The sequence below is a fragment of the Macrobrachium nipponense genome, chromosome 19, assembly GCF_015104395.2.
Source record: "Macrobrachium nipponense isolate FS-2020 chromosome 19, ASM1510439v2, whole genome shotgun sequence".
Classification (NCBI taxonomy): domain Eukaryota; kingdom Metazoa; phylum Arthropoda; class Malacostraca; order Decapoda; family Palaemonidae; genus Macrobrachium; species Macrobrachium nipponense.
Genome location: NC_061088.1, coordinates 17,209,734 through 17,229,746, shown reverse-complemented (window position 1 = coordinate 17,229,746; position 20,013 = coordinate 17,209,734). Strand labels below are relative to the sequence as shown.

At 34.8% G+C, this 20,013-nt stretch overlaps 1 protein-coding gene across 1 annotated transcript; it reads right to left on the bottom strand.

Annotated features, from left to right (window-relative positions):
- Positions 1-3,849: 3,849 nt before the first annotated feature.
- LOC135212660 (uncharacterized) lies at positions 3,850-5,368 on the bottom strand. The gene is made up of 3 exons (XM_064246295.1): positions 5,243-5,368; positions 4,754-4,881; positions 3,850-4,241 (listed from the first exon to the last, which is right to left on the bottom strand). Exons 1-3 carry the CDS (start codon positions 5,360-5,362, stop codon positions 4,070-4,072), a joined length of 420 nt encoding a protein of 139 aa, XP_064102365.1. The 5' UTR covers positions 5,363-5,368; the 3' UTR covers positions 3,850-4,069.
- Between the last annotated feature and the right edge of the window lie 14,645 nt (positions 5,369-20,013).

Here is a 20,013-nt window from a genome sequence, read left to right as displayed (position 1 = left end):
ACCCTCCAATCATCAAACTTACCAAATTGCAGCATTCTAGCCTCAGTAGTTTTTATTTTAGTTTAGGTTAAAGTTAACCATGATCGTACGTCTGGTACCGCTATAGGTGCCAACACCACAGTCCACCAACGGGGCGTGGGTGTTATACCCGAGCCGAAATGTACGACCTTCACCCCCTCCCCCATCATAGTTCGTGTCTTGGGAGATAATAGGCTCCGGAGAGAAAGGAGGAACGATGATAAAAAAGGAGAGAATATCGAACGTTTTGGCAAATGGCGTTTAGCGGTACGAAATGCGTAGGTCTTTATTTCTGCATAGATGATTCTAAAGCTCTCTAAATTAAAGGTACTACATAGGTCAAAAGTTTACAAAAATACAAGGAATGCATTGTATTGTTTGTCAAACGTTTTGGCAAATGGCGTTTAGCGGTAGGAAATGCGTTGGTCTTTATTTATGCAACAGATTAGTCTAAAGCTCTCCAAATTAAAGGTACTACATGGGTCTAAAGTTTACAAAAAATAAAAGGAATGCATTGATTGATATTTTCCTTAGTGATCGACGTACATACCTCTATATCTCTATAAAAACAAAGGAAATAGGTAGGTAATTATTTCCTAAAAATAAAGGATATACTTTGTTCTATATTTTTGCATGAGTAAAAGAAATGCATAGGTCTATAATTTGTAAAATTAAAGGAACTACATAGGTCTAAATATTTGCAAATCAAAGTATATACATAGGTCTATAGCCTGTAAAAGCAAAGGAAATACGTAGCTCTATACTTCTATACGAGTAAAGGAAATGTGTAGGTTTATAGTTTTGTAAAATGAAAAACAGTGCCTAGTTCTATATATTTTGGAAGAGTAAAGAGAATACATAGGCTTATATTTTTGCTAGAGTAAAGGAAATGAGTAGGTATATATTTTTGCAGACATAAAGGATTTGCGCAGATCTGTAGTTTGTGATATTAAAGGAGATATGTGTTAATATTTTTTGCTAAATTAATGTACATAGATTTGCTGCCAATATATAACTGAAAACTCTAGGTCAGATATAGTTTGCTTAATTAACAAAAATATTACAAAATATTAAAGTGAGGAGCCAGCAACGGCTTCATTGCCTTTCATATTCATTCACAAATGGTGACTACTATCGTCTGTTGGTAAATGCAATCCTTTACTCTCTCTCTCTCTCTCTCTCTCTCTCTCTCTCTCTCTCTCTCGTCTCCTCATCTCCTCTCTCCTCTCTCTCTCTCTCTAAGTTTCGCTTTTCATTACTACTTTTTTTTTTATTTTTTTTGTGTTGCTATCCCAGCTTGTAAATGATACTTGTACCTCATACCTGGCTATATTCATTATTATTTTTTTTTCTGTCACAGTCATCCTATTCGACTGGGTGGTTTTTATAGTTCTGGGTTGCGTCCTGCCTTCTTAGGAGTCCATCACTTTTCTCACTATGTACACTCTTTCTACTAGCACACTCTTCTGCATGAGTCCTGGAGCTACTTCAGCCTCTAGTTTTTCCAGATTCCTTTTCAGGAATCTTGGGATCATGCCTAGTGTTCCTATGATTATGGGTACAATTTCCACTGGCATATCCCATATCCTTCTTATTTCTATTTTCAGGTCTTGATACGTATCCATTTTTTCCCTTTCTTTCTCTTCAACTCTGCTGTCCCATGGTATTGCGACATCAATGAGTGATACTTTCTTCTTGATTTTGTCAATCAACGTCACGTCTGGTCTATTTGCACGTATTACCCTATCTGTTCTGATACCATAGTCTCAGAGGACCTTTGCCTGATCGTTTTCTATCACTCCTTCAGGTTGGTGCTCGTACCACTTATTACTGCAAGGTAGCTGGTGTTTCTTGCACAGGCTCCAGTGGAGGGCTTTTGCCACTGAATCATGCCTCTTTTTGTACTGGTTCTGTGCAAGTGTCGGACATTCGCTTGCTATGTGGTTTATGATCTCATTTTTCGTATTGCACTTCCTACATATGGGAGAGATGTTATTTCCGTCTATCGTTCTTTGAACATATCTGGTTCTTAGGGCCTGATCTTGTGCCGCTGTTATCATTCCTTCAGTTTCCTTCTTTAGCTCTCCCCTCTGTAGCCATTGCCATGTGTCATCGCTGGCTAGTTCTTTAGTTTGTCTCATGTATTGTCCGTGCATTGGTTTGTTGTGCCAGTCCTCTGTTCTGTCTGTCATTCTCCTGTCTCTGTATATTTGTGGGTCTTCGTCTACTTTTATCACTTTATTATTATTATTATTATTATTATTATTATTATTATTATTATTATTATTTTATTATTATTATTATTATTATTATGGAAGAAGACCCTCTTTTAAACAAATACTGTTGAGTAAAATGGCAGAATTCAGCCAATTAATCTTATATATTATCTTTTCCATTTTTTTATTACTCGCGAGTAATAAGAATAATTGTAAAGATAATATACAAAAATAATTCGCTAAATTCTGCCATTTTACTCAAGTATTTTTATCATTATTAGTTAAGACAAATATATCATTTTCATTTTCGTACTATTTCATAATTTTTCTTTACATGCACACTACCTAATCTATTTAAGTATAAAAAATAGCCTTAACTAATATTTCTCCGTCTTTCAATAAACAAAATCATTTGTTTTTGTCATTGATCCCATAATGATGTCAGTTACTTTAGTTTTTTCAAAATTCTGAATTTTGAGTTTCCTCTGCATTTTCAATATTATCAACACCTATTTTTTTCTGATTCTGCCTCCTGTCCAGTCATGCATCTCGTTTTTTTTTTTTTTTTTTCAGGAAATGAATGAAAAGTTGCAGTAGACTGTACAATCATTTGCTTGGAAGCAAAAAGGTTAAGAAAAATGTGAGACAAAAAAAATAAAGATTAAATTAGGAAGCTGAACATGTGTGTGTGCGAGAGAGAGAGAGAGAGAGAGAGAGAGAGAGAGAGAGAGAGTCACGTGATTTCCCTTACACTTTAGCATGACAGTGACCGTGTCACTTTTTGTCATAAAAGTTGGAATTTTTCACGTTTTCTTCCATCAACAGATGAGGGGTAACTGCAACACAAAAGGAGATGCCACTTTTGCATCTTCTCTATTATTATTGAAATGCAAGAAAAAGAGTATTTGGGTTGTAATGCATTGCATTTTGGCTTGGACTTCTGAAGTTGATGGGAATCTGTTAGCAATAAGAATAATTCAGTTTTTTCTTACGTGGGCTGTCGATTTCAATCCTTCTTGGTTTTCATTTCCTTCTATTAAATTTTTTTTCCTCTTTATTCTTTATTCACTTCATTGAAAAGAGAAGATTCCTTTATTTGAAACGAAACCAAATGTATATATATATATATATTATATATATATATATATATATGTGTGTGTGTGTGTGTGTGTGTGTGTGTGTGTGTATGCATATGTATATGTATGTATATACTATATATATATATATATATATATATATATATATATACAATATTTATATATATATATATATATATATATATGTATATATATATATATATATATATATATATATATATATATATATATATAGCGATATTTTAAAATATATACCTGAATAATATGGGTAGAATTCTGGTGAATAAAATCAGTATACAGAATGCTATTATCTCTTTAAATTATATATATGACCTGGGTCATATGCCCGATTCTGTTCTCATTATATGATAAAGTCAGAATTCTGTTACACATCTGCACTCAAAACGAAAAACAGGGGGTTTTGCATTTTGAGAGCCATAAGGATATGTGTTGTATATTTTCATGAATATCATTCACTGAATTCTTCAATAATTAAAAAGGAAAACTGATAATCATAATAGAATCAGATATAGTTTATTTACAATGACTTAGAGTGGCCATAGAGAGCGTCAGGAACCTCGATAATTAACGAAGTTACTAAAAATAATAATTCAGGTGCTAAATTTGAATAAATAAATATTATAGGGAATCCAAACGAGAAAAACAAAAATAGGGTAAATGTGAGAATTAACTATTCCTCTATCGAATCCCTCAATTATCCTTCGATGTCCTTATTATCTATTTATCGTCATCATCTTCTTCGTCGTCTTCGTCTCCTTCGAGATCGGCCTGTTCCCCGTCGGCGCGGACTCCTCCTGCTGAGGGCACGGCGTTGGACTCGAGGACTCTGTAGCCCTTGTCGTCAGCGATGTACTTGACCACGAACTCGATTCCTTCAGGACTTTCCCACCTGCAGGAGGGAGAAGGGAGGGAGGTGGGTTTTAACTTCTGTTATTAAGGTGGAATCTCTCTCTCTCTCTCTCTCTCTCTCTCTCTCTCTCTCTCTCTCAGTTGTTACGGATGGATTGTGAAATTGAGGATATCCAGATTATGTGATGATCTCTCTCTCTCTCTCTCTCTCTCTCTCTCTCTCTCTCTCTCTCTTCGCTCTCTTTGGGTATTTCTCTCGAGGTAAAATTCGTGTTATTTATTGAAGTATACAAGTAGATTTTTTTTACTTTCATCTTAAGTAAAATTCATGTTACTATTTGAGGTATGCAAGTAAGACTTTGAATATTTAAAGCTATTAGTTAAAATTCATGCTACTTATTGAAGTATACAAGTAGATATTTTTTTCTTGACAATTTTCTTAAGTGAAAATCTCATTAGTTTCACTAATTGAAACACTAGGCAATTCGCGAACATCCGACATAGCTACCTTGCCCTAACTTTCCACACGGTAAGTAACGTCTCCCAACTCACGTGTATTCTCCGGTAACTGCTTTGCCAGGGGTTCCTTCCTGTTCATGCTCAGCGTCTTCCCCCTCGAAGTCCAGGATTTCGTCTGGGCGAGCCATGGCCACAGCCACTAGGCCTAGGGTGATCAGGAGCTGTAGAGGAGTCAAGGAAAGGGATATGACTTTAGGAGAAGATACATTATAATTTAAAATCCGACACTAAGTTTAACAGCATCCCCTAAACAGTATCAAGGTTAACCTAACATTATCTTCAAATGCTTACCAGTATCTTACCATAAGCTTGGTAGCATCTAGGCATAAGCTTCGTAGCTTCTAAGAAAAAGCTTAATAGGATTTTACCAGAAGCTAAGTAACATTTAACCATGAGTCCAACAAGATTTTAACAGAAGCTAAGTAGCTTCTAACCATAATCTTAACATGGTTTTAACAGAACCCAAGTAACGTCTAACCATAAACCTAACAAAATCCAACAAGTAACTCAGTCCCAACTTACCATAACCTTCATGTTGAAAGACTTTGAGAGTTCGAAGCGAGTTCGAGTCGAGAGGAGGAGCAGGAGACGTAATGTACCACTGGAGGCTGAGGGCAGATGGTTATATATATATACAGCCATGGCCAGAAATTCGACCTTCGGCCACTCCCTTTACCTACGTGAAGAACAACAACCCGGCCGTTCATTTCGTGGGCGCTGGTAGGCCCTTCAGAGAAAGGAACAGACGGCAGAAATAAAAAAGGAAAAAAAAGAGAGAGAGAGAGAGATAGTACGATTGCCTTCTACATTAGTGATGGCGTCTCTCTCTCTCTCTCTCTCTCTCTCTCTCTCTCTCTCTCTCTCTCTCTCTGACACATAGACGCAGGTGATGATGATGATAATAAAGAGAAGACGTTCGTGAGTATTACGTAGCTTGCCTGAGAAAGGTAGGAACTGAACTATGATATTGAACAATCTGCAGAAGAAGAAGAAAAGAAGAAGAAGAAGAAGAAGAAGAAGAAGGAAAGAAGAAAGGCAAAATCATAAGAAGCTGACGATAATGAATAATCAGATGATGGCATAATAATGAAGAATCATAATATGGGAGCGAAATTTGACGATCAGAAGAGTAAATGAAACATAATGAGTTTTCAAGAAAAGAAAACGAATTTTACGAAAACTCCGAAGAAAAGGGAGATGATGCGGAATTATAAGAGGAAAAGGAAACCGATAGTAATCTTGAGGAGGGGGGGAAATGATGAAAAATTAAAAGAAGAAGAAGGAGAACAATTAGAAGAAAAATAAGAAGACGACGACAATAATAACACAGAAGTAGACGATACCAAAATTCCCAAAAACGGAGGCGCTCACTAAACTGTTGCTAAGTCGAGGATGGTAATAATTCTGGTGGAGAAATCCGGGCGTTCACCAAGGATAAGACCCAAGTCCTGGAGAAGTCCAGGACGAAAGTCCAATAGGTAAAGTCCGGCGGAATAAGCACAGATTCGAGGGGTGAGGAGGGCACAGTGATTTTATTAAGAAATTTGCAACACCATCTTTTCACCAGTGGTGGGATAGTTTATTGGAGAGAGAGAGAGAGAGAGAGAGAGAGAGAGAGAGAGAGAGAGAGAGAGAAGGGAAGAAGAAGAAGAAATAATCTGAGAGAGAATAGGTTATTTTCACGGACTGAAATTTTTATTTTCTGGGAAGCTGAATAAACGCCTTTATCATACAGTAAAACCACAGGTTCCAATAAAATTCTTGAAATGGAAACATTGTTGCAATATATTATCAAACATTATAAATTTCTATTCGTAAATCTAATGTTACTATTCATTTATCTTCATTTACATTATACTCTCCTCTTCGTCTTATGCCTCAAAACTCAAGTTTTTTCATATATGTACAGACGGCCAACGAAGAATTGGCGTAGTTTCTTAATTCATTGTTCGTTATGGAAATATTGCCATATGCAGATGCCAGATTATTTACTTAACAATAAATAACATTTCCTTTCAAAGGTGCTATACTTGAAATAAATTACATTAGAATAGAGTAGACTTATTCAACGTATTAAAGATAATTATTTTGCAAAGTAAGGAAAAATATACCGATGGGTCCACGATTTCTAATTTTATTTCTCAACTCTAGCTTCGTGACAGCATACCGAAGATTTTGAAGTTGGCTTTGCTGCCGCTCGAGTCTTGACTCAACGTATCGTACTGCACTGGGGTGTTGTTATTTCGTCTCCTACAGCCGATAAACAATACATCAAGGCGTTAACATTCTTTGAAAACGATGTTTAATTAAACTAATTTTGTCCATTGATCAATAAAATAATTTGCATGACACATTTAGTGGGCCTAAATTGGACTTCTGATTTTCACACATGACTAGCCTAGGTCTATTTTCAGTAGTATACTCTCTCGGATACGTAATATAAATGAATATTTATATCGACAATATATATATATATATAATATATATATATAGATATATATATATAATTATCTGCTTTATTTGATTATTCCCGTTATTCTTGTTTTATTAGTCATGTTTCGCCTTTCTTCTTATCCTTTTCATAATTGCTTAACATAATTAACTCAGACCTGGCTATTCAAAGTCAAAAGCAATCATAAAAAATCAAACGAATATATTCAGTCTTATTTTTTTTTATTTTTTATCGAATTCCTTGCATATCATCTTGTTTCATTTGGACACCTTGGAAAGCTGTGAGAGTCAAAAACTGACGATACATTAAGAAAGGCTTTCTTTCATTAAAGCTTTCTTAGGTTGATCTTTCTGTAGCTATTCATTTCTTCGAAACAGAAATTAATTCAAATTAGTTTCACATATATACCTAGACCTAATACCATAAGCATATTATAAGTAACTGAAAGGATAAGAAATATGAAAGGTGACGTTCACGTTTAAGTCTATTTCATATGTTTTTATTTATTTATTATTTTTTTAAAAGAAAAACCTACTGCTTTAATCAATAAGGGTTTGCTCTTTGACGGCTACAGGTGTAACAAGAGTGTATGCACATATTTTGGGGAATGAAAGATAAAGTTTCTTTGAACAGAAAATATTTTTATAAACATGCATTTTAAGGCGTCCGTTGTCGGTGCGGGGAATTTTAAAATAACCGTTATCATTAGTGATGCTTTCACGAGATGGAGTTCGTAGTGAGGAGAAAGTTGAAAGAAGTGGATCTAGGTCGCCTGAGATGTAGAAGAGAGCGGAGGTGGCGTATAGGAGTGATGGAAGGATTAGGTCGATGTTAATAAAGTATCTCCAATAAAATGTATTCTTTAGGAATTGAAGAAAGAAACTGTTTCCCTCCCTATCCGTGGTATTCATTGGCCACCGATGAAAAACAAAACAAAAAGAGTAAGCCTAACTGAATATCTCATCCATCAAAGATTAGTTTGCTTATTCATTAGACTTATTCATTAGACAACTATCAAAGATTTCAAGTGTAGATTTAAAAATCTCTTCCTCTACATCTAAAGTATTCATCAGACACCAGTCATAAGCGTAGAGCTAGTTATGATTCCTGGTTCAGCAATGTCGTGACGATGCACTAGAATTCAAAATTCACAAATGAATGTTGCTCAGCAACGTTTACTCTACTGTATTGACTTGCTCTCTTGTGGTGCTTTGAGGTGTTCCACCTCTAGGCCCGTGTTCTATATTTTGCCGTTCTTTAAACAATTTGATTCATTTATGTATGATTCTCTCAGGTTTATTAAGCTTTCTTGATATCTCTCCAACAGGAACTTGCACCGAATTGCAGTGCAATAATTGTCTCTCGCTTCTATCGAGGGATGTTTCTTAGACCGATAAATGACACATTGACAGATTCCCGTGCACATAACATCAAAAGCAATAGAGGTGAGGTCGCCTGGTTCACACTGTTAGGATATCGTTGTTTTTTTTTTTTTTTTTTTTTTTTTTTTTTTTTTTTTTTTTTTTTTTTTTAATTTGATAGCATTTTTTGAGATTCCAATGTTTTCTGTAAAATTTAACAAATGGAATAGTTCAACTACCTTCAACTTAATATTGAATATGATAATTTAAGGAATATGTTTATGCGATACTACTAGTGATAGGTGTCTCCTATCTATTGGTAATGTATATCTATGTTTGTGATATGACGTTTTTTATCATTTCGTTCCGTTCAGTCAATTTTGCTATATAGAAAATGGTATGGCTGTTTTTTTAACGTCATTACATATGATTTCTTCATTCTTTGAAAAGAAAAATCGATAAATAAGGCATGAATCGTGGCGTCAGGCAGGTGAACGAAAAATTATGAAAAACTCTGGCCAATAGTTTTTTGGCCCGACAGTACAACTGAGGTGTCATGAAAGTTATCATATTTGAAACAGAGGTAGGAATATACATCCTGCCTATGTGGAACTCTTGAGCGAGACTGAGAGTATCTAGATCTGTGATTGGCTCATCAACAGCCAATCAGGAGCGTCGTAAGGGAAGGACCTAGACATCAAATGCATGGGTGCTGTGAATCTATTGTATTCTGTATTGTAGCAATATTGGTTGCGTTTGCTCTTTCTGAGTTTAGCACTTCAAAAATGGAATATCATCAGCTTTTGTGGTATCTTGCTTTGGAAGTGGAAATTGTAACGCTGTCACTAGCCATGCTTATTTGTTTTTCCAATACAAAGGAATTTCTTTATGCTAAATTTAGCCTTAGTTGAAAAAGAAAAATAGTCGTAATTTTTTCATGTTTTTCTCAAGAAGTTTTAATTCTCTATTTTTAAGTGGACAATGAAACAAATCATTCGCCACATGAGACTGAATAGTGAGAAATAAAGAGAGAGAAGAGAGAGGAGGAGAGAGAGAGAGAGAGAGAGAGAGGAGAGAGAGAGAAAGTGATGAGTGACGAAACCAAAATCTTCATTAGATCAGAATCCTTATCGTGTCCCCTGTGCCAGGTAAGCGAGTGTATATAAGATGTACTAAAATTCTTCTTCTCAGAAGAAGCCAGATCGCCTGAATGATGCGAAATCAATCCAATGATCATCGCTTACCTGGGATTCGGATCTGATGAAGATTTTGCTTTCGTCACTCACCACTCTCTCTCTCTCTCTCTCTCTCTCTCTCTCTCTCTCTCTCTCTCGCTCTCGATTTGTTTCATTATGAAAATTAAATAGACAATTAAAAATTCTTGAGAAAAAAAAATAAGAAATTACAATTATATTCCATCTATAGCTAAATATAACATAAAAAATTCTTTATATGGGAAAACCAATCAAACAAGAATGGCTAGTGAGCGGAGAGTTTTCTTCAGGTGGTGCAGGGTTTTCTTACAGCCCGCAACCTACTATTTTTGCAGTGCTTAACTCTCAAAGAGGAAGCACCTAAAAATTGTTATAGAACATAATCCCATATAGTGGTTTCCAGGATGTTGTATAATTACATGGCATAATTTGAGCGTAATTTCCTAGACTAGCATAATATTTAGCATACTCATTAAATTTATCATAATTTTAGCATAATTCAGGGACATTTGGCACAAATAAAAAATAGCATAATTTTGAGAAAATTAAGAGAAATACAATGGAAATGTTTCAGTAATAAAAATAAACAAAACAATATCGTTTACAAAATTTAAAATTATTATGTGCAATAATAACGGTCGTTGTGGAGTCTTACACGGTCGACTAAGAAATGAAACCGTCCTGGACCTAAAGACCTGTACATATCCTGTCCGCTCAGTCAAACTCCAGGAAGGAAAGCTGTTCTGACAGACCTCATCCTCGCCTCCCCGAACCTAGTAATTACTCATATAGACTGGGTTGTGGCGCGTGTTTGGACTGCGGATGGTACAGTGCAGCCGCCACTGGTTTGAAATTGTGAATCCTTAGACAGGACAGAGCCAATAATGTCGAGAAAGGAAACAGAGAGGCTTGTGGTTATCAAGATAAGCCCTCTACCTCCTCGGACACGGATGATAGTAGTACTAGCACTGTGGTTACTGGTACTAAAAGAAAGATTGCTAAGAAATCATATCCACAGCAGTTCCGAGGTGAGTGGCTGGCTGATCCCGAGATGAAAAGTTGGCTCACCAGGAATAAAACTTATCCTTCAAACCAAAGTGCATTTTGTAAGATGTGCAACTGTACCCTGAAGCCAAAGCTGTCTGTGCTACAGACCCACATGAAATCAAAGAAACATCAGTCACTTGCCGAGTCATCCCAGGAAGCAATAAGGTGGGTTTCATTAAAATAATAATAATAAATCAATCAATAAAATAAAGCACTAAAGTAAGGGATTACTGCAACTGAACTATCTTGAATTTTGAAGGTCAGGTTTTAAAATATAAAAATAACCGTAGAACCACCTGATTTTTCCTTAATTTGCAGGTGTCTAGAATGTTCGGAGAACCCACTAACATTAAGAATGCTACTTCTAAGGCAGAGATCCTGGCAGCTGCCATGGCCGTGGAGCACCATCTTGCGTATAAACTGATGGATCATATGTCTATGGTTTTTCCAAGGATGTTCCCAGATTTAGAAATTGCAAAAGCTTATGCAAGCAAGCGCACCAAATGTGCTGCTCTTGTTGACAATGTTCTTGCTTTTGTGTACATTTCAGGAAAGACCTACTGAAAAATCTTAAAAGAAACTCTGTATTTCTCACTCATAATTGACGAGTCTACTGACATTTCTACTGAGTCTGTAATGGCAATTGTGGTTAAGTATTTTGATTTATCTGTGCAGAACAAGAAAATTGAAACCCATTTACTTGGTTTACCAGCATTGAAAGGAGAAACTGCTGAGCAACTTGATGTTCTGTACGATGAACTGAAATCTAATGATTTAGATTTATCTAATTGTGTGGGATTTGCTGCTGACACAACTAATATGATGTTTGGTAGCCACAATAGCACTGTTTCTAGGTTGAGAGATAAAAACCCTAACTTGCTTTTGATAAAATGTGTTTGTCATTCCATTTTCTTTAGCTGTCAGTCACTCAACCAAACTACTACCAAAGTCACTGGAACAAGTGATCCGAGAATGTAATTCTTATTTTCTCATTCAAGCAAGAGGTTACGGGACCTAAAAAGATTTTCAGGAATTTATGCATTGTCAACAGCAACGAATTCTGAAACTTCATGACATACGCTGGCGTTTCTTTAAGTGCGTGTGTGTCAAGAATTCTGGATCAGTGGAAAGCTTTGCATTTGTATTTTCAGTTAGCTTATACTGAGGATAGGTTACAGTCTTTCTGATTGTTTTTTGTACAGTGAAATAATTTAGTAATCCATACACACATTTATATTTTCAATTCTTGGAGTATATTCTGGCAATGACTGACAAACTGAATGTTATCTTCCAAAGCTCTCACGCAACAATTCATCGTGTTGTCAAGGATGCAGTCAGCTGTCTATTCAGATTGTCAGCTGCTTCCTCAAGCCATCAATTTTGAAAGCCCCCATGCAGCAGCAGCTAATTACTATTGACCCTAGAGACCCTCATAACCATCTTCCTGCTTTGCAAATATATGGTGGTGTGAAATTTGAAATTTCAAATAGGATGCTTCAGAACGCCTTCAGAAGTTTTTAGTAGAATTAGCAGTGCAGTACAAAAGCGGCTTCCACTAAATGACTTAACTCTGTTAGAGGTGTGTTCTTTTCTTGATCCCAGAGATTTGGCAGGAAGTGAGAAAACATCAGTTTTTGAAATTTCCTCTAAATTTCCCAATATCATTAGAGAGTGTGAACAACAAGAGTTAGATAATGAGTGGCGTTCATTGCTGAGAAATGTGACATTGAAAGATTTTTGTCACAGGATACGAACATCGAGTCATTTTGGAGTAAGGTTCATGCTAGTGGAAATTATCATATCCTCTCCAAATTTTGCCAGATTTTTCCGTCTCAAATGCTGACTGTGAGCGCATCTTCTCATTAGTCAACTTGAAGAAGAATGAGAAGCGAAATAGGCTGTCCAATGGTTCATTGACAAATGAACTCTTATGTGGAGAAGGTGTAAGAAAAGCAGGTGTGAATGCATTACTTTGAAACCCATCAAGAGATATGATTAGATCAGTGAATAAAGACATCTATAATAAATAAACAGCCACTAGAAATAACCATTCATGTTTTTAAATGTTTTTTTTTTTTCTTTTTTTTTTTTTTTTCTTTTTAAGCTTTTTTAAAGTAGCATTTTTTTTTATTCATTATTGTCTAATGAGTTGCTTTTTATGGTAAACCTTATTTATATGGGCCTGAAAGTTTCTTTTGTTATTGTCAAAAAACAGTCAGGCGGTTGTGTAGCAAACCATTTGTTGCCTAGCGTCGGAGTCTACATATTTATGTTTCTACCATTTGTAAGTTGTTTATGAGTTTGACCTTAAAAATAATTTCATTTCTACATGCCCATACAAGTAAGGTTGTCCGACTTTTACTTTCCTTTGCATTGTCTTACGGTTAAACTATTATGTTTAATAAAAAGGTTTTTGGTTTTCGGAAAATAAAGTAGCTCTGAAAGTCAGCATAAAGTTAGCATAATTTCACCATCCGATAGCATAATTTTGCTTGGGTCTAGCATAATCTTGAAAGGAGTCTAGCATAATTTGGCAAAAGAGATCTGGTAACAACTTGGCGGGGGGGGTAACTGGTGGAGGGGGTTGGGTACACTCTGTTCTTCATGTTGCTATGTACAATTTATTTAGAAATTGTTGCTTTACATTTAACGATGGTTTTTTGTTCTTAGTATCTGTCCTCGACACAAGGTTAACATTGAATATTTCTAAGACTGGCGGTTCAGATACTCAAAAATAATATGTCAGCTATATGGACATTATCATTTTTCTTTCATAGTTTGTTGATGTATTTGCTTATGATTCCGTTGACGTCTTTGTTATTATTATTATTATTATTATTATTATTATTATTATTATTATTATTATTATTATTATTACTATTTTGTTTGCTAATATAGTCACTAGTAAGAAAACAGGGATAAACATAGTACTATATATATATATATATATATATATATATATTATATATATATATATATATATATATATATATATATATATAATATATAATATATATATATGTGTGTGTGTGTGTGTGTCACCGCACTTTTCAATATCCTCGTTTCGATTCATGGGATTGTTTTGACGATTCGAGTCTGTCCCATATTTATGCATTTGATATTTCTACCCCATGCTGTTTATTAAAAAAATACAAATTCGTGTTGTTTGGAAGGACTGGTCGGTGGGAATTAATACATAAAAATTTGTCACCAAAAATACAAGCAAATATAGATTATCAGAACCCTATATTGGGTTTTATTTGGGGGATTCTGTCATCCATAGCTTTTTTTACTAAAAACTTACATAGTGCCCTCGCTGCTGCCTGCCGTATTTTTAACGTTTTTCATCCTTAGTTTTCTGTAAAGGAAAGCTATTGTGCCGCCTTTATCTGTCCGTCCGTAAGAACTTCTCTCTCTGCCCTCTCAGATCTAAAAAAAAAACTGGGAGTCCGCTAACCTCAGTATTTTTTATTTTATTCAAGATTAAATTTAGCCACGGAACATGCATTTGGCAGCACTTTCCGTAAGCATGGGACGCACCCCTACTCCACCACATCTGGTGAGCAACTGAAACCCTACCGTCCGGCGTCAGTCCGTCACTGCCCAGGCACCAGCGTTGCCAGATACTTTAAAATGAATTGTTGCACAATAAGACTACAAAATGGCGTACAATCACTGGCTAAGCTTGTGCATTGTTATTTTTTAACCCCCTAAAATTTTTTTATGTATAAAAAGATGTCTAATTTTTATATGTACATTTTGTTATCATATAAAATGGTAATAATATTAACAATAGTTGATTATGATACAATAATATCACATAATTACACTATTTTTCATAAAATTGCATCACTAAATTCTTCATCTCCTAGATTAAGGAAAAAACTTTGACTACCTTTTTAAGTAAAAGGTAGAAAAATATAAAAAAAAAAATTAGCATTATAAATCATACCCGAATAGCTTATAAATATATGGTATTCGATATTCTTCAATCATCAAAACAAAACCATGAACCAAACTACTTCAATTACAGTACTTCAAATGTAATTAAAAGTATCAATCACTTTATATTGAAATATAGCCTCCATACAAAGAAAGCAGTTGATGGACGTAACTTTTTAAACCCCTTCAAGAAAAGAAAGCTCCATATAATGTGGAATTTGAGCTGGCACTGACAAGGGGAAGAGTGATCCTTATCACCCTGCAATGCCTTGAAAAGAGAACTCTGCAATCTTTTGTCCCTGATCAAAACAAGTAACTCGGTCAAGTCGAACTGTTCCCCAAAAAATACCCTCGTTTAACGACAGAATAATAGAAAATATACAATATACTAGAAATCAACAGTTTATTTAAAATGTCGTACATATGGACCAAAATGGACGTACACATTTGTCAAATAGATAATAAATAATATCGTAGGTCGTATGAGGGTAAGATTATCGCACATGTACTACAATTGTCGTACATCTGGTACACTGGTTCCTTGTTACAGTAGATTTTTTTTTTTTTTTTTTTTTTTTTTTGTAGATTCCATGACCAGTCCAGTATTATTTATTTTTTTGTAGATTCATGACCAGAGTATTTTATTTGTTTTGTGGTTCATTGACCATACGTAATTTTCTTTTTTGTAGGTTCGATGACTGTCTTTTTTTTTTTTTTTTTTTTTTTTTTTTTTAGGTCGATGTCGGGTCATCATTTTTTTTTCAACGACCAACGCTTTTATTTATTTTTTCTTTTTCTTTTGAGAATCGATGATAAATCGTACTAGGTGCACAACTCAAATTAGTTTCCTTTGTAAATAAGTGATTGGTCGGTCGGTATTCTACAAAGTTTACTTGATTTTATATCGCAGCTTTTTATAGTGTGGAAGGAAAATGAGATAAAATTCATTTTGGAAAAAAAAAAACGATGGTTTCAATTGAAACAAGTTTTCTTTGTTCTGATATCGCGGCAAATTTGTTTTCTTGGATACAACACAAAATTCAATACGGAACTGGCCCTCAATAAGGCGTCCCTCAAAAACCCACATGTAATACGGAAACTAGTTAATAATTCCGCCGCATTAGCATATTAGAGGATATCCAATCTCCAGATACCAAACCTAGACCGAATATAGTAATTCATCATGTTAATATTAACATTCCTCCGAAATGGTATAGTAGCATTACCTTTGCGACTATCAGTAGACAATTCCTCTTAGCTTCAATTGATTTCGCTCTGCTTTTATCCATTCCTTCGTTTTTTTTGGCTTCTATTTATTTATTTATTTATTTCTCTTATTTCTAACGTTCAAAGTTTCACTGTACAATAAAAGGAATTAATTATGGTAACTTTGGAAAATTCTTAAACTGACTATCGACTGAAACGTAGCACTACGTGTCTCTTTCTTGACATTTCATAACTGTACTCCTGAGATGTTTTTCCAATGGTTAAGAATAATTCAATGTAAAAACCAAGTTTAAAGTTTAAGTGAATGATAACAAAGCTTTCGACCTTCACCAAGGTCATTCTTCAGCTGTGCTAAGAATAGTTACAAAGTTTACAAAGAAATCAAAGTAAAAATGTAAATTGTAACAGAGCAGTTAAAATGGAAACTGTCACTCCGGTGGTCGTACTGTTGTATTAATCAGTTCTCGAGGGCGTTGTCTTGTTCTATACTAAGTAGTTAAGTTGATTGCTGGCCCCAGGGGCATTTTTTCCTCCTCCAAATATCTAATTGCAGATTGGCTGTCAGGATTTACCTTAACCATTCAAGTGTGACACGAAAAATGTGTTTGTTATTCATGCCGAGTTTTCCTTAAGACGTGATTATTCAAGCAAAAAAATGCTTCAGTTGGATATTTCACTCCCTGGAAGTTGAATTCAATTCCTGTTATCGGCCTAAGTTTCTTGACTATACCTAATATATATATATATATATATATATATATATATATATATATATATATATATATATATATTTTCACTGCATGCATTAAATGGCTACCATAAAGGTTGAACATTTGGTAAATAGCCCGTAAACACGATCCTTTAAATCATCTGCATAATCACTACAAACAAATAAAATCTTGGAAGTCATAATTTTTCAGAGTGGTTCCAGTTATCATCAGCGTAGAAAATGCAATTAGAAAGGGTTTATTTTCATTATTTATCGGTCTTTGCTGCGAGACTGAGGCCCACACTAGCCCCACAATTGTTTGTAAGAACCCTCAAAAAAAGAGGCCTAAATGCGTAAGAAACAACAAAGAAGAAAACAAACGCCATCTCACATTAACCTCGGGAGGAGGTGGACCTTTATTCCATGATTGTTAAGAAACACAAAACAAATTTGAATGGATTTCTTCCCCCGATGTCTGGAACGGTTTCAGAGGCTGAATTGCTTAGGATCCTTGTTTAGAATTCATTGTTCAGAGGAGAGAGAGAGAGAGAGAGAGAGAGAGAGAGAGAGAGAGAGAGAGATATCATAGCTGGCATGTAAAAGAACTCCGAAGATGGTGATATCCACAGTCAGCAGTAGACCATAGCGATATCAAGACTTCGGAAGACACGGATGACCGTTTCATTGGCTTTGATTTCCCGATTCTGACTGCTAACAAACTCTTCCCTCTCCGCCCCCACCCCCACCCCCAAACCCCCAACCCACAAACCCCCAACCCCCACCACCGGCATAATCAAGTGCCCCGCAGTGCTTATTTAAGCTGGATACGATAAGCGTAATATAAATCTGTTGGCATCAAAACGAGAGCGTTTCTTTATGCTTTGCCGTTTCGTCTGTCAGCACATGAGCGCTTACGGATTGCAAGCTTCTTCATAAACCCAACAAAGAGATGAAATAGATCGCTATAATTATACGTCGGCAGTATTACTGAGGGTGAAATAGGTTGTCTTTATTTCTTCTCTTTGTTTCCATATGGACTCTTCCGTCCGCATAACGTTCTCTAATCTTAGTGAGGAGGTTCTCATCAGCATGTCCCCTCCCCATAACTTTGATTTATATATTTATATATAAATATATATATATATATATATATATATTATATATATATATATATATATATTATATATATATATATATATATATATATATATATATAAATGAGCACCATTGCCGGCTGATGCAGTGCTACACTTACCTTTGCTAGGGTGTACTTTATTTACACGGAATTGGGGAAGTGGTATGAGAGTACGTACTGATAATTCCTATGTGAGGAGTTTTGAAGTCAAATGTTGTGGGTTGTATACGTCAATATATCATTTCAAATCCAACGAAAGCGAAGCTTGTGTATAGTTATGTACTATGGAAGCGAGTGACTGGTCTGACATAAAGCGAATGTTTAAGAAAAGTGCATGTAAAGTTCCCTTTTGTTTTTGACGTAAAAGCAATGAACATTGAGGAAGCAGAGAGAGAGAGAGAGAGAGAGAGAGAGAGAGAGAGAGAGATACATTTAGTGAAATCTTTTACCCTCCGAGAGGCAAAATGAACAAAACCCCAAACCTGAATATTTTCGCAACAAAATAATTTAATTTTTCCACGAACAGAGCATTAACTTCGTGAGAAAGGAAAACGCACAATTCCATTAATTAATAATATCCGTCTATCCGGAAATGCCTAAAACTACAGTCTGAATTTATGGTGACTAGTCCGTTTAGAAATATTTTTCAAATGGCATTTTGCAGAGAGACTCCGCTTTCCCAGTCACGAAAATGGAATTGATTAATCCCCGGTAAATACCGAGGATATGAAAATCCAATACATGAATAAGAGAACGGGAAAGGCTTAAGTTTCTGTTACACCACCTTTAAAACGAAAATACATTTTCAAACAGGTTTGAATCTGGTCTTTATTTTGGCTGTTCTCTGCTACAGTTTCTAACTTATTTTTTCACAGCAAAAGTGCCAAAATTTTCCTTTTGTCACGAGAAGGAGACTAACTTATTCTCTCTCTCTCTCTTCTCTTCTCTCTCTCTCTCTCTCTCTCTATCTCTCTTCTCTCTCTCTCTCTCTCTCACACACACATATATATACACGCGCGCGAGCGCGCAATTGTCAGACACGCTTGGAGTACATGACACAGCCGAAGACAAACGGAGAGAGGGAACGTGAAGATAAAATCTTTACGTATATATGCGATGCTGCTTCCTGATAAAGGTGCGACAAAGAGAGTTACATCCAGGTAAGTTGTGCATATTACTGTATACACCGCTTTGGCACTTTAAACAAAAATTTAAGTAAATGAGTCGCAACGAATGTGGACCTCTCGGCAATATGCGAGTGTCTGTGTGGATGGAACTTGTAGTACCAATAGGCAAAAGTAAATAGAATAGGTGAGTCAGTGGATTACATTTTGTTTTGTCTTAACTGGTTTCGGAGGAGTGTCCACCCTGTTTGGTGAGCTTAATCTATTAATTGGAAGTCACATGACAAGACAGATAGAAAAGTGGGTAGTTCTGCAGACCTTTTTTTTCTAAAGGAGTTAAGGAGGGTTAACTACCTGCTAATACCTCTCTCTCTCTCAATCTCTCTCTATCTCTATCTATCTATTCATATATATCATATATATATATATATATATATATATATATATATATATATATATATATATTATATATATATATATATATAGTATATATATATATGTATGTATATATATATATATATATATATATATATATATATGTATAAATATATATATATATGTATATATATATGTATGTATATATATATATATAATATATATATATATATATATATATATATATATATATATGTATACATATATATATATATATATATATATATATATATATATATATATATATATATATATATATATATATATATATATATATATATATATATATATATATATATGTATATGTATATATATATATATAATATACTATATATATATTAATATATATATATATATATCGAGCTACAATGTCCTTTTAATATCTTATTCGACTCTTACCTCTGGAATTAATATATTTTCATATATGCTTAACCGAAGGGGAATTTTTTCTCGATAATAGACTTGCCTGGGCCAGGGCACGAACCCATGGATCCTTTCAAATCCAGGAACCATGTCAGTGAAGCTTTTACCTACTACACCACTGACGTTCCTTGGATTTGAAAGGAACCATGGGTTCGCGCCCTGGTCCAGGCAAGTCTATTATCGAGAAAAAATTCCCCTTCGGTTAAGCATATATGAAAATATAT

Coding starts and splice junctions, on each gene's coding strand:
- LOC135212660 (XM_064246295.1), bottom strand. CDS start 5,362: ATGGCTGTATATATATATAACCATCTGCCCTCAGCCTCCAGTGGTACA. Junction 4,882..5,242: donor CTTTCAACATGAAGGTTATG/GTAAGTTGGGAC, acceptor ACTCCTCTACAG/CTCCTGATCACCCTAGGCCT. Junction 4,242..4,753: donor GCAGTTACCGGAGAATACAC/GTGAGTTGGGAG, acceptor TCCCTCCTGCAG/GTGGGAAAGTCCTGAAGGAA.